The following is a 14,750-nucleotide window of genomic DNA, read 5'->3' on the forward strand; positions in this document are numbered from 1 at the left end:
CTGACTCATACATTATGAGCCAGTGGGTCAGTGCAAACACCCCCATCAGAGCTTTTAACTGTATTAAGTAACAAGGTTCTTCAGAGGAATCAGATTACACAGATAATAAACAACAGAAAACAAGGCTTTACTTATTCTGATCTCTACAGGCCATTTTGTGCAAGTTTCAGTTTTAGTAGGACTAGGTGGACTTATTAAAAACTAAATGTAATAATTTCTCCTTTCATCCAGCTGCTTCACTCTCGTTCTTTCTCATGAAAAACAATGACCTTTATTCAGAAGAAACCTGTTAAATTAGGTTTTGTTAATCCTCTACCCTGATCATGGAAACCAGGTGTCTTCCATGACAGTTAACGAATCAGTTTATTAAACACTGTAACATGGTTACTTTAAGGCAGGCCATGTTTACTGTGGTGAAAAACATCTCAAATCAAACTCTTTAATCCATCTCTGGCCTAATTTACTATACTTACACAATTCTAGAAAAAAAACAGTGAAGAACTAGCCCTATAAATAAGCCTAATTCACTACACACTCTCAAAGGCCTTTATGGTCATCAACATTAGGGAGACCGGGCATCTTGTCACATGGGTAAGTTGTCACATTGTTGACATATTAACCTCTGGAGGGCGATACTTAAAAGTAGAATACTAGATTTGTGTATCTGCTTGGTCTGATGTCATATCCGGTCTGGGAAAAGCAAGGCACACTTGGCCTGTGCACACCTGGCATTAACATGTGGTTTTTGTGACCCGATCACAAGTGGACAGCTCTAAGTACAGGTGTGAACACATTCAGATCATATAAAGATCTGATCAAGCCAGACCACATTCGGAGGTGGTCTAGCCACATGTGACCTAATTCCTTTAGCAGTGTGAACGCACATGCCCCTACACGTCCTCTGACCTGCTGTAGTTTCACTATGATTGAATATATTTGTTCTTTTCTTATAGTTTTTTTTGTGACCACCGACATCCAATATCAACACTGATCACCACATAATTATCGATACTTGATTTAAATTGGTAAAATCTTTTTTCACAGCTGCAGATGAGATTCATTTAAACTCTCCTGACTTGGCCATAGTTCACTGAGGGGACAACGATTTACCATTTTTCACATTCAAAAGTAAAAAACACTTCACTTGACACCTTTTGTTATAATCTCCTTAAAATGTTTAACGGATATTAATTTGTACTTGGTAAAGGAGAGAATGAAGTATCTTGGTATACCTTTGCTAAAGTCTTGCTTCAAGCTAATTTTAAGATATAGCTAACATGAGCAAACATGGCAGTTTGGGGCAACTTGTCTCAATGATTTTGGGGTAAGTTGTCACATGATCCCAGCACCAACTCTGCCTTTCTAGGCCCCAGCCCTGCCCATTAGCAGCAACTCACATAGAAATGTTAGTTCCACCCGCCAATAAACTCCTGAGGAAATTTGACGACAACCAAAAGCTGGTCCAAGAAAATCAACTTGACACAAACAAAGACATTTTTTTAACTTCTACTCTCACTGACACACCAGTGAAGGTGGCAGTTATGGCTGAAATTCAGGTACATGGCAAATATTTTGCAAAAAGTAAGTGAGGGAACAAAATCTTGAACAAAATCTAGTAGTTGTTAAGTATTATTATTTGCAACTGATTTAAAGGCTACATTCCAGAATCGGTTCAAGTTTGGGAATTAATAAACCTTTTAGTTGGTGGCTGATTTAAATTTTTAATTCGAATTCCAAAAATGACCCACCAAAGCACTGGGCAAAATCCATTGTGACCTCTTACCCCACATAGTGCAACAACTTGCTGACTGATGGGCAATATATAATTTGCACACTGACTATTTAAATGACTATAACGCTGTACTGAAATAAGATATAGAAATGCAATTAATACACAATATTTGCTTGAGATTTTGTTCTTTCATTTGATATGCAATGTTTAACAATTGGATGTAGTCATTTAAAGATAAATGAGAGAGTATAAAAAGTGTGACAAGATGCTCAGTCCCCCATAACAAACACAGACCTGTCATTCTCTTCAGTGAGGCCACTGTGGCACTGTGGAAGAGCCAACACATAGGACTCTGGGTACAGGGTTGCCTGGCAGAAAAGACTGAGCATGGCTCAACTTCTACTTCTCATTCTCATTTCAAGTATCTCCTATCTGTATAACGTCATTAAGATTTAAGACGCTTTGATTTAAACCCAGTGTTATATGATTTTGCATCACCAGTCTAATAAATATACTCTGCTGATATGAGGGGAAAAGATGGGTGCGACGGTCGTCTCTTCTTGCTTCAGTGGTTCATCATCAGATTGATAGTCACAGTGAAATAATCACATTTCCCAATAAATAAAAACACAAGCTGTCAAAATGTCCAGGCTGTAATACACAAAGTAAAGCTCGTCCCCCCCCTACCGATAGCTTTGTTGATGTGATCGTGTGTGTTACTGTCTGTGCTCTAGTCTGTGCTGTTGCATTTCTTGGATTGGTGCATGGTCGCCCCACATGATGCTTTGTTTAGTGCCCAGTCAAAGGGCCTGGTCCGTCTTGGGTTATCTGATCACAAGAGGGCTGCTTTAAGTTTGTCACTTCCCACCTGGCATGAGAATGTGACCACTTGTGATCATATCTAATTTCTTCAGTCTGTATGCAAATACACACGTACATTATTCACCCAAGGACAGATTCACTGCTTTTTTTTCTAGTTATGTTTTCAGTCATGTCTGGAGTGCTTGTTTATATTATGAGATAAAGCATAACAGTGCAGCCTGTAGATGATGAGTCTGGAGCACTATATACTGCAATTGAAAATGGGTATTTTTCAGGTCTTCTACTGCAGAAATCTGAATGAAGAAACTATTTGGCCCATTGTTCACAGCTTCAATCCGTAAATATCCTTCTCAGTTTTGAAAAAGTGCTACTGTTTAGTGAAAAACTGTTTCAAAGTTCACCGCTTTGAAACAGTTTTGTGCTCTTGTTTTTTGTTTCTCTGTAACTCACTCTGTCTTTATGTATGTAATTAAAGCATTGGCCCTGGGGCCAATTCCCTGCGGTGCAGGTCGGTGGACAGCCTTCCGATGCCATTAAGCACAGATGGCAAATTGTTTTCTAGGAATCGCTCCTCCTCTCCCTTTGTGCTCTCTGATTGTGTGCAAGTGTTGCAGGGAGAGGCAGAGACATAAAGCCAGCAGAGTCCACACAATTCTGAAATCAATTCCACTGATTCTCACTGTAGACAGAAAGACAGACAGAGAGGCAGGCAGACAGGTTCAATGAACTCAACCAAACTGCTAATAAAATACTTTTTTCCAGACAAATAAATTATGGTGAATTGTTTTTATGCTATTGCAGTATTGTAAATATGTCTGTGTGATCAATAGATAAGTCCAATTGTGACTGACTTATGTGTGTCTATAAAATGAATATAATATAATTATTGTTATTGTCATTATGTTTTTGTTTTACACCTTTGTCTATAAAGCACTTTACATAAGCATGCTGTGACACGTTTTTGAGGAGGGGTGGGGGGGTTAGGACCACTTTTATTAAATTCAATATGTATTTAAATAGGTTCATTGGGTCAGGGGACTTACAAGAGAGGGAGTAAAAGAAATCAACATCTGTGTAGGCTGTGATATTCTGACTTAAGCTATATGGACAAAAGTATTGGGACACACCTCTTAATCATAAAATTCAGGGGTTTCATTCAGTTACATTGCCATTGGTTGGACTGGGCCCCTTAGTTCCAGTGACGGGAGATTTTAATGCTTCAGCTTACAAAGACATTTTGAACAATTCGATGCTTCCAACTTTGTGGGAACAGATTGGGGAAGGCCCTTTTCTGTTCCAGCATGCCTGTACTCAGTGCACAAAGCAAGGTCCATAAAAGCATGGTTGGGTGAGTTTGCTGTGGAAGAACCTGAGTGGCCCGCACAGAGCCCTGATCTCAACCCCATCAAACACATTTGGGAGGAACTAGAACGGAGATTGCGAGCTATGTCCTCATGTCCAACATCAGTGTCTGACCTCACAAATAATCTTCTGGATGAATGGGCAAAAATTCCCACTAACATTCCCCAAAATCTTGCAGAAAGCCTTCCCAGAAGAGTGGAAGCTGTTATTGGTGAGAGGTTTATAAATACTGTAGGTTGGCCTCCATTATATTTGGGTTAAATGTGAACAATGTGCCAGACTTAAACTGATCTGGGGCTCCAATATTTGTTAATGTTTTCAGGCACTTTCCTTTTATTAAAGGAACAATCCAACACTTAATACAATATGCACTGGGAGAGAAGATCAACACCACCCCTGTGTGCAATATGTAGGAAAGGAATTCAGCGAGCGTTATCACCTTAAGTTTGTCTTATAAATCTTTAGTGCTTTTTTGTATATGCTTTAATTATGTATCCTCTTCTGTCTAGTATCATTATATAGTCATAATGTATGGCGTCCTTGTCTTGTGGAAAATGCATATTTCTTTAGATAATTGATATTATGAATGCTAAGCAATATACAACAGTAGCTTTATAATTGTGTCTCATTGTGTAGCGGGTCAAAGGTGGGAGTGTGTTGTGTGCAGCTGGACAGCAGAGCAGAGAGCAGGGCCCTATACTGGGAGCCCAGCTGCAGTAATTGATTCTGCTGCCACACCACTGCTAAATGACTGGGATTAGTGGACTATGAACAAGGACTATTTATTATTGGGCTGCTCATGATTAGCTCGTTACTCAGCTCACTGAGGCTCATCTTGCCGCCTGTCACGGGGGGGGGGGGGCTATATGTGGATGTGCATGTTTGTGAGCAGATTTAAGCCTGTGTTGTCAAGAGGCCTCGTCTACAAGTATTAAAGCAACGAAGCTTGAGGTGTTAGCAAAGGCATTCACAAAAAAAATCCTTCAGCGTTTAATAAAATGATACTGAATGTATCTCATAGTTCTGCCGTGCCGTGTTTTAAATATGTCATTTATTTTAACAAAGGCCAACAGCAATACAACAAGGTGGGGAAAATACCAGCTATTCGTTATCGCTTACAGCCGGCAGTAGGCGCAGGCCCTTACTGTGCTTCTGAGAAGCTGCTGTTTTCTCTCACTATGATGTGAAAAGCATAGCAAGGATGTGGGACTCAGTCTCAAATGTGGTAATAAGTGAAAGAAATGAAGAACGGACGAGAGAGTGAGAGGTGGTGGTGTTGGGTGGTGATGTTTCACTGCAAGCCTCAGTTCATTTCATTCTCTGCATTTTATTATCATGCTTCAGTAATTGTGTCTTAGTGCCACGTGAACAGAAACGTTCTCTGCCACGACCAGGTGGATACTGTGACTCAGTGAGGATCAGCGAGACTGTCCTCCTCTACAAAATGCCCACGTCGTCCGTGCCAGTTGCTTATTATGACTTATCTTTATGTTTTGTCATTAGACGACGAAATTTTGTAAAAGAGTGGGGCATGACCCAGGGAAGAACACATCCAGGATTTCTCAGACAATAATTCATGAATCATGATGAAAAAAGTCTGTCATATTTAGAGAGAAACTGATATTTATGAGTGTGTGAAATTTGCTGCAGATCAAAATTAAAGTCCAGGGGCCTCATTTATAAAACAGTGCGTAGGATTCATACTAAAAGTGCACATGCGCACAAAAGCCGAAAATGGCGTACAAGCAAAGGCCAAACTACAGTGAGTTATGAATGTGTTTCAGCAGGAGAAACAGCATTTTAAGGTGGGTGTACTACATCCCCATCGCATTTTGAAACTTAAAAAAAACTATGCAAAATATATCAAAAGCTAACACGTGTTTGCAAATGGCCGACTGATAGATATAGTACTTAGGGTATTTGGTTTTAAATAAGCTTTAACTATTTACTTGCTCAGACAAATTGCAGATTCAAGTTGTCTCATCCATGATGTGTTTAGCTGCACCTGGTTTGCACCAATGGCTGTGGTCACTGTCATGAGTGTTTGCACCTTTTCTTGCGTAATTGTGCCATGTTGCAGAAACTTGTGATTCTTTCAAACAGTGTGAGATGCTTGTCTCACTTTTTTACACTACGGATATACACCTGCTGCAGCTCCATCACAGTGGACACTTTCTGACAGTCATTTGATTTTGAAGAAACTGATTCAATTTAGTATGGCCGATGGAGGACTTTTGTTGTTCTAATGTTTTTGCATATGTGTCTAGAATTCTTTCAGACACTACACTTCCATCTACATTTACAGCTGTGGAAGAAGGTGTAGTGCAAAAGTATGAAACAGAGCAGAGCAAACCCTCACATTTGAAGTAGAAGCAACCAACATTTGGTAATAGTGGGAATGGTTTACTGTTTGGTAAAAATGGCTTAATAATATATATTTCAAGTTAAAAAAACTAACTAATTTAGCTCTTTGAGCACAGCAACAATTAATCCATGGATATTGTACTGGAACCTGCTGAGGTTGTGATGCTTCCAAAAAAATGTGTCCTCTGACAGCAGATAATTTGGCCTAGTTTTCACTACGAAAAGCCTTAACAAATGTAAATCTGATAATTTCACTAAACTTTGAAATTGAAAAAGCCACCCTGAGGTCTACTTTGTCATGAATTTGGAATAATTATATGAAAACCTTTTAATCCCCTATCCCCCAAAAATGTGGTCTCTCTATATTCAACACAAAGTTTATTTCATTTTCATTTTCATTGCATTGAGACTAAAAACATATGAGCCTCGCAATCAGCCCAATTCCTTTTCTGAACATCAGTGTTTTATTTTGGTACAAGTTTTACAAATTTAGAGGAAATGTATCATATCCCACCCCTGATGCAGCTGTTGTTGAATTCCTGAGGAGGATCATGTCTGCAGACTGATCTAACTGAGCATGTAAGAAAGTTTGCTCACATGCTACAGCTGTAACATTCAGTACCTGTTTTGGAGAGGACACAGTTGCTGACAAAGCTAAAATGATTAATAGGCTGAAATGAATAGATGACTTTATGACAAATGATTTGTGTGGTTTCACTGAGTAAAACAAGCTGGGATAAGTATATTTTACAGTGTGCTCAGTTTGTCTTATTACACGAAAACTAACATATAGTTGTTCTCTCTGAGCAGTTTAGTGCAGATTAAACAAGTTGTGGGTTCAAATGTAGGATGTCAGTCACCTGCATCAGTAACTAGAAGTGAAAACAAAATGATACACTGACCAGTAGCTGTCACATTAAGGACAGAATACATGTTGTATTGCTGTTATACTATTACACTACACAACAGTTCTGCAGCACCACAAACTGTAGCCTCCAGAATGATCATAGAGTTGAGTCCACTTCTAAAAAACGAATCATTACAACCTTCAAGAAGAGAGCCTTTATTGCATGGGTCTTGTATTAGACTGCATTGATTAAATGAACTAACAACTTAGAGTATATTTTCATCAGTGTAATATTATTGTGACTGTCAGTTTGTGTGTCTGATCTGAGGCTAAAGGGAAGAATTTGACGGCCAATTTTCTGTAGCAGTCAAAGTTGAAAGGAGTAGGGTAAATATTCATCAACCCACACCACGAGCATCGCACCCAGACCAGTGCGGTGTATCGGTACAAACAGAGGAACACACACTACCCCACTAAGGCAAGAAAAGCTATTACCCAGTTCACCACAATAACACTAGAGGATGGAAATACTAGTAACACAGTCAGAAACTATGGTGATGTAGATAGTTCCAAGCTGATAGTAGGAGATTTGGGAGATTTTAATAAAGTGCACAACATGATAATGTAGCTAAAGGTGCTTGCATAAAACGCACAGACACATTAAATCTAGATATCTAGTACATATTGCAGATCCACTCCAATGATAACACCACATGTTTAACTATATTGGCACAATAGTGGAGCAAAGAGAGGAACACAACAGATGTTGAATGGCTGTTCACTAACACAAGGGGATGACACTTTTTTATGAAATCCATAATTAATGATCAATTATTCTGTTTCTTCCTTGTTAAGAAACGTGACAACAAAAACAGTGAAAATGCAAATGAGAATACTATGTATAATTAATTCTGCTGCATTAAAAAACAAAGTCTGGATGACCACAGTGTACCTGGCTTCCAACTGCTCTTATCTGAGCTTTCAGTTCAGCAGCCTGTCAGTTCTTTTTTGCATTGTAGAAAAGTATCCCTAAATTTGTAATGGTACAACTATGGCCGAGAAAAGGTATCAGTAACTAGGAACGATCTGGATCATTATCTGCATATAAACTCTTTCAGCATGATATTTTGGCCCAGCCCCAGCAGAGTTGATTTGGGTGATCTGGAAGGCCTTTAGAATACCTCTGCAATTAAACAATGATTGGATTAGAACTTGATTTCTGAGTTGTTGTTTTTTTCGGGGATGGTGACCAAAATGTTCCCACATTGCTCGAGGGGTCTGCAATCATAGGGTTGTTTTCTATCTTGACCTAATTAAACATTTACTGCAGGCATCATCACTCCATCATAACTGGACCAAAATAGTCTTGTGACAAATGTAGATGGAAGACAACAGAATAGGCGTGATTAATAATATTTACAAAATATACAACTTGAACCAACTTTTTGGGGGATTTTTGGGTTGCAGTATTGCTGTCCCATCATCCTGTGTCAGGACCAGATGCAATATTGTGAATGTTTGTATAAAGGTTTTGGTCTCTGTTTCAGAATCTTTACTCCACTAGTTTGGTCTACATAAGCTCTATCAATAATACTTCTAACCTTATCAGATTGTTGACTATTGAGATTTTGAACAGTCTTGCTTTTGGTCAAAGAAAATTCCAAAAAGTATTTTTTTAAGACATGCAACATTTGTTCGCTATTTATAGCAAAGACATTTTGTCTTACATTACATTTCAGAAGTTATTTCTAATGTAAACACAGGCTACAGACCAACTCAAGCATGTGCTATTGGCACTGTTTGCCCAAATCTGTGCAAAACATGTTGAAAAATAGTAAAATTGTGTTTACAAGATGAAAAATGCTAGATGTTCGCTATTTTTTTTATTAATGACAAATCATGTTTGAGTGTACACTGCTTGAAAAACATACAGCATTTAAACCTCATGCTCTGAGGTGCTGTACCAGCTGCTGTTTGACTCCTTTGCCCTGGGTGGCACAGAGACAACACCAGTGAGTATTTGTGCTGCTGTTGCTGCTGCTGGGGCTGGAGATCAGCTTGTCAGCAGTGATCTGACTACAGCAGACAGCTGGGAAGCAAATGTTAAACGTTCCCCCTTCTTCATACCCCTTCAGGATTTTACCACCTCAGACTCGTTTTGCTGATAAGCTGCTGCCATGAGCTCATCAAGGTCAACAATTCTCTAGCTCCACCCTAGTATTTTCATAGTGTGTCCCTCAGAAGAGCCAGAAGTTGACGAGTGGCATTTGGCAATTATCTGAGCGGAACATTGTCCCTTTTCTCCTAAGGGAAGACAGCAGTAGTGATAAACTGAGGGATGCAGTCAGTGCTGACATCTGCTGGTGGAAAGATTTAGTGCATTCCAGTCCTACATCAGATTCAGAAGAATGGTTGCCTTAGTGCAAATTGATGCTCATTACAGATGAAAAATAAGCACTTTTACAATTACGAAGACACCACATAGTTGTAACATGATTAAAATGAATCTGAATAAGAAACCATCCCATTCAAGTTTTGCAATATTGCCACTATAGGCAATATTTAAGTTAGAACTGAAAATGAATAATATGAAGACTGATCAGTTACCCCAATCTTTCCTGTAATGCTGGCAACAAGAAAAAAAAAAACCAGTTGTACTGAATCTGACAATTTGCCATTTTATGTACTGAGAACCATCTTTCTCCTGAGAGGGCGAACACTGTTACCCCACCCTAAAGGCCCAAATGCCAACGTTGTACATTACATACCCCAACTGTTACTATTAGAAAAGAAAATACTTGCTTGAGGTTGTGCTCTGAGAATCATCAGTCAATATGGTGTGCACTACTTTAGTTCATAGGTTGCAACAAACACTGCAGCCTCCAGGCGTGGACACATTTAAGGAGAAACACTCACAATACATCCCGAGGTCTCTGTTTTTTAGCTGCTGTAGCCCCAATGAGGAAGTGGGTGTTAACTCTGGCTACATGCATCATGCTGCACCGTAATTCTACAAAAATAAAAATCCAGCTTCAGACTGTACTTTTAATGCAATTATCTTTAATAATGGAGCAGGCTGTGGAAATGATTTATAGTTTTAGTGAATAAATATTAAAATTAGCTTTTATTGATCTGGTAATACACCCTCAACTCAAAGTCTTGGAGAAAATAAATGAACCGTTGATGCTTAAATATTATACTCATCATCATGATCCTTTGTCCTGGGGCACTGTGGATGTCAATGCAGAGTAGATCAAATTAACATTTCCACTCAAAGTTATTGCATCTCTTTGCAAAGTTGTTATGAGTGAGCTCAAGGAATTAACCCAAAAGAACAAGAGCCTCTCTAGTACTTGACACATGATCAATCCCAAATTGTAACAGCTATCCATAGTGTCTAAAGTCTAAGTCAGTGGAAGTTGCAGGGCTCAAGAGATATACTGTATATGGAAATATTACAGACATGGCAGATTGATACAGGATTAGGCTCATAGACAACCTGTGCAATTATTACAAATCAAATCAAACTAGTATAAGGACCAGGAGAAGAACTATATAGTATGGGATTCCAGTTATTTTTCCAAAATAAAATGTAAAATTAAGACCAAGGATGGTCAAATATAGTTTGAAAAAAACTTAGATGCCAGGAACCTGACTCTGGTGGACCCCAAGAGACCCAATAGAGTTAGAAAACAAACACTGACAGCAGCATGATGCCACATCATTTAACCATCAAATATTGAGACTATAGAGTATATAAAGACCTTACTGAATCAAACTTCGAATATAATTTGGATCCGTTCAAACTCAGATGATAGTTCAGATCTCAGTTACTAGGAACCAAATGGATCTGAAGACCACTTATCTAGGGCAGGTACATGGTGGCAGCATGAAAAGTAGGGTAGTCCAGAGACATCTTTTAGCTCATCCTAAAGAGGTCCATCAGCCAGATGAGACATAAAACCTCTCCAAAGTTTGGAACCCAGGATCTCCTCCCAGTTGGAATACCCAGAAAACCTCTAAAGGGTGTGTCTAGGAGTCCGATATTTTTAAACCTTCTTTTAGGTACGAAGAAGCAACAAGCTCTTTTTAGATGTCTGCTCCTACAGAGGTAACTAATTCCGTCAACTTTCTAATTATTTTGTTCACTAGACAGTGCTCATGATAGGTGAATGTTGAAACATAGATGAACTGACAAATTAAGGGTGCTTCAAGTGCTTTAAGGGTTCTTCATGCTAGACTTCCTCTACACCACAACGAACCAGTATAACCCCTGCATTATTGCGGACACTATCTACCTCTCCATATCACGCTCCATTTTACCCTCACCAATGAAAAAGACTGCAAGACACTTGAACTCCTTTCACTTGGGGCTGCAACTCACTCCCAAGGAAGCTGGACCATTTTACAACAGTGAACCACTTGGATATGCGGACTGTTTCCCAAAGCTTTACACTCGGCTGCAAACGACAGTAAATGCTGAAGGTCACACTCTGCATAAGGCAAAGATTATTCTGAGGCCCCCAAACTAGAACACTGAAACTGATTTGTTTCAAGAAAGGACCACAAGTGGGACACCTGAAAAAGTATTCATACAGATTAACAATATGTCTGTGAAGATTCTCAGTCATCCAGGTCATGGTATCTTCAGAAGTTGTACAAGTGTACGTAGGCAATTGGACTTGCTTGTGTTTTGCTTCTCATCCAAGAGGCTTCTTCTGTTCTAAATGACTAATGGGAGGTTTCAGGTATTCAACCTCTGGTCTGTACCTGTATTGAGTCATTACAGATAGATAGATAGATAGATAGATAGATGTACTTTATTGATCCCAAATTGGGAATTTGTGTTACAGAAGCATGTCAAGGGCATTGCACATAGAGCGAAGAACAAGAGACTAGTTACGATGACAAACTATAAATTAGAGACAAGCGTGCAAAATTGCAGTAGTTGTTTGCAAATGTGTATGACTAAAATAAATTCTGAATATAAGATGTGCTCAAAAATATTAATAATAGTAAAATACTATTATCATAAAAGTTATTGCAGGAGAGATTTCCAACATCTTGCTGCACACTTTGAAAGATCTCAACTTCCTCAGGAAATAGAGTCTGCTCATCCCTTTCTTATACACCGTGTCAGTGTTGGTCTTCCAATTCAGTCAACATCCTCTCTCAGAATACGCAGTGGCTGTGAAAACGTCCTCTTCCTCCTGAAGTTGATCACCATCTCTCTGGTCTTGGCCACATTCAGAAGCAGATGATCTCTACCAGCCCACTCTGTACTCATCCTCCCTCCCATCACTTATACAGTACATCCAACCACTGCAGAGTCATCAGAGAACTTCTGCAAGTGGCTTGACTCGGAGTTGTACTGAAAGAGGTGTACAATGTGAAGAGGAAGAGTACAGTCCCCTGTGGAGCTCCTGAAGCACTCACAAACATTTCAGACAGAACACTGCCCAGACGGACAAACTGAGGTGTGCCTGTCAGATAGTCACTAATCCAGGAGATGGTGGATGTGTCTACCCCAACTGCTTGCAGTTTCTCCCTTATAAGCACTTGGTCGATGGTATTGAACGCACTGGAAAAATCAAAGAATGTGATTCTCACAGTGCGACTAGTTTGATCCAGATGTGAGTGGGCTCGCTGCAGCAGGTAGATAATTGCATCATCCACTCCCGGATAAGGCTGTTAGGCGAACTCTAGAGGATCCAGCGATGATTTCACCTGTGGTCTGAGGTGGGCCAGGACCATCCTCTACAGTACCTTCATCAAATGAGATGTGATGGCAACAGGTCGATGGTCGAGGCCAGATGGAGTCATCTTCTTGGGGACCGGAACCAGGCAGAACGTTTTACACAGCCCGGTATCTTCTCCTGATGAAGGCTCCGGTTGAAGAGATGCTGAAAAATAGCAGCTCGCTGGCTGGTACTGGTCCTCAGAACCCTGGAGCTGATACCGTCTGGTCCCAGTGTCTTGCGTTGGTGAATTCTCTCCAGATGTCTCCTCACCTGGGCAGTTGTCACAGACAAGGGAAGGTGTTAATCACTTCAGTGGAGGAGCAGCACTTTGAAGGTGGGGGGGTTATGCCCAAGGAGCACACCAGAGGGGGTAGAGTGGGGGAGGGCAAAAGCATTGGGGGCAGTGAGGGTCTGTGGAAGTCTGTATGTGCTGTGGTTTGATGTGTGGAAGGGGGGACAGATGAGGGCTGTGCACTAAACCTGTTGAACAAATTTTGCTCATTTGCCCTCTTCAGGCTGCCTCCTGGCTCTCTGTCTCTCACCTTTAACCCAGATATGTTTCTCATTACAGTCCACACATCACACAAACGATCTATTAACAGAGGAGGTGTTCTATGACACAGACTTTCAGCCACTTACAATGATGTCCAAAATTCTCTCCCAAAGAAACACCCAACCAAACCCCAACTCCAGAGACCCTAATGACGCAAACAATAGCAGGGTGGCTCCACAACTTAAGCCCAATTCATGCTTCTGCATCAAAGCTAAGCTGCAGCCTACGTGTGGACGTGTACCCTACAGACCCAGAGGTTAAATACCTGAAACCTCCTATTAGTCAGTTAGAAATGAAGAAGCCTCTTGGATGAGAGGTGAAACGTCTTCAAGAAACACAAGCAAGTCCAGTTGCCTACGTACACTTGTACAACTTCTGAAGCCAGATTAACAATAAGTATCATGATGATGTTGCAACTTATAGATAGGTGAACATTTTACAATCATGAAACTGGGTGACCTGAGGTCTGAGAACAGTAAAAAAGAAGAATTCCGACTGTTACATTTTTTCACAAGGAAATCAGCTAAATGATGGATATTGAAAATGAAAATGTAGAACTCAGTCACATTACCTGACACTGGGAAGATTTTTCCTCTAGTGAGTAGTCACTAATCAGGCAGAGACTTTGATTTTCTCCCCCGCTGTGCTTTCATATTACTACGACAACCTCAGACACATTCACGAAAATAGGGGTAAAAGACAACTCTTTATCTCTAACCTTGGGGTGGTGCTGAAAGATAATTGTATGATACTGTGCAGATGTGCCGAGTGAATCAGCGTTTTGTTCTCCCTTTCTTCTCAGCCATAAAAAGCCACCTTCAAAATGGCTGCTTCCCCAAATCAGCTCCACGCTCCTGCCTTCTTCTCATGCAGCTGAGAAAGCAAGGCGATCATTAGACATCAGTATCTGTTTGTGCTTGCTGTCGCCATTTCATAATCTTTCCCTTCTCCTCCTCTTATCCTCCTCTTTTCACCCCGATCTGTAAAATAACCTTGTGACTTGTAGTGTACCGGTATCTCCTAATGAGGCTGCTTTCAATCTGCCTCACAAACAAAGACAAAATCTATTTCTTTGTATGCCATCGTCAAATACAGCATTGAGAAAGCATTTCACCTTAATTTATTCAACAATTAATACAAACAGAAACACCAACAGAAATACCAAATTCAAACAAAAATCTAATATTTGATCATATTTATGGAACTTAATACAGCAAATACATCTTATGTCATATCTAAAGTAACAACCCTTGCTTTTTAGCTAATATAAAATTCATGCATTTAAACATTACATCTTTTATATTACAAATGACTTCATAACCAGAATCC

At 39.9% G+C, this 14,750-nt stretch overlaps 1 protein-coding gene across 2 annotated transcripts in view; it reads right to left on the reverse strand.

Annotated features, from left to right (window-relative positions):
* The window catches only part of adck1 (aarF domain containing kinase 1), a 75,777-nt gene that overhangs the window by 44,705 nt on the left and 16,322 nt on the right, over positions 1–14,750 (reverse strand). Inside the window, exon 3 of one of the 2 annotated variants that reach the window (XM_034575863.1) lies at positions 5,062–5,092. The exons of the other annotated variant lie outside the window; for it this stretch is intronic. Coding sequence (XP_034431754.1) covers positions 5,062–5,092 — 31 coding nt within the window. The remainder of the gene's footprint in view (positions 1–5,061; positions 5,093–14,750) is intronic. 2 annotated transcript variants of the gene reach the window in all.

Source organism: Hippoglossus hippoglossus, chromosome 22, assembly GCF_009819705.1.
Source record: "Hippoglossus hippoglossus isolate fHipHip1 chromosome 22, fHipHip1.pri, whole genome shotgun sequence".
Lineage (NCBI taxonomy): Eukaryota > Metazoa > Chordata > Actinopteri > Pleuronectiformes > Pleuronectidae > Hippoglossus > Hippoglossus hippoglossus.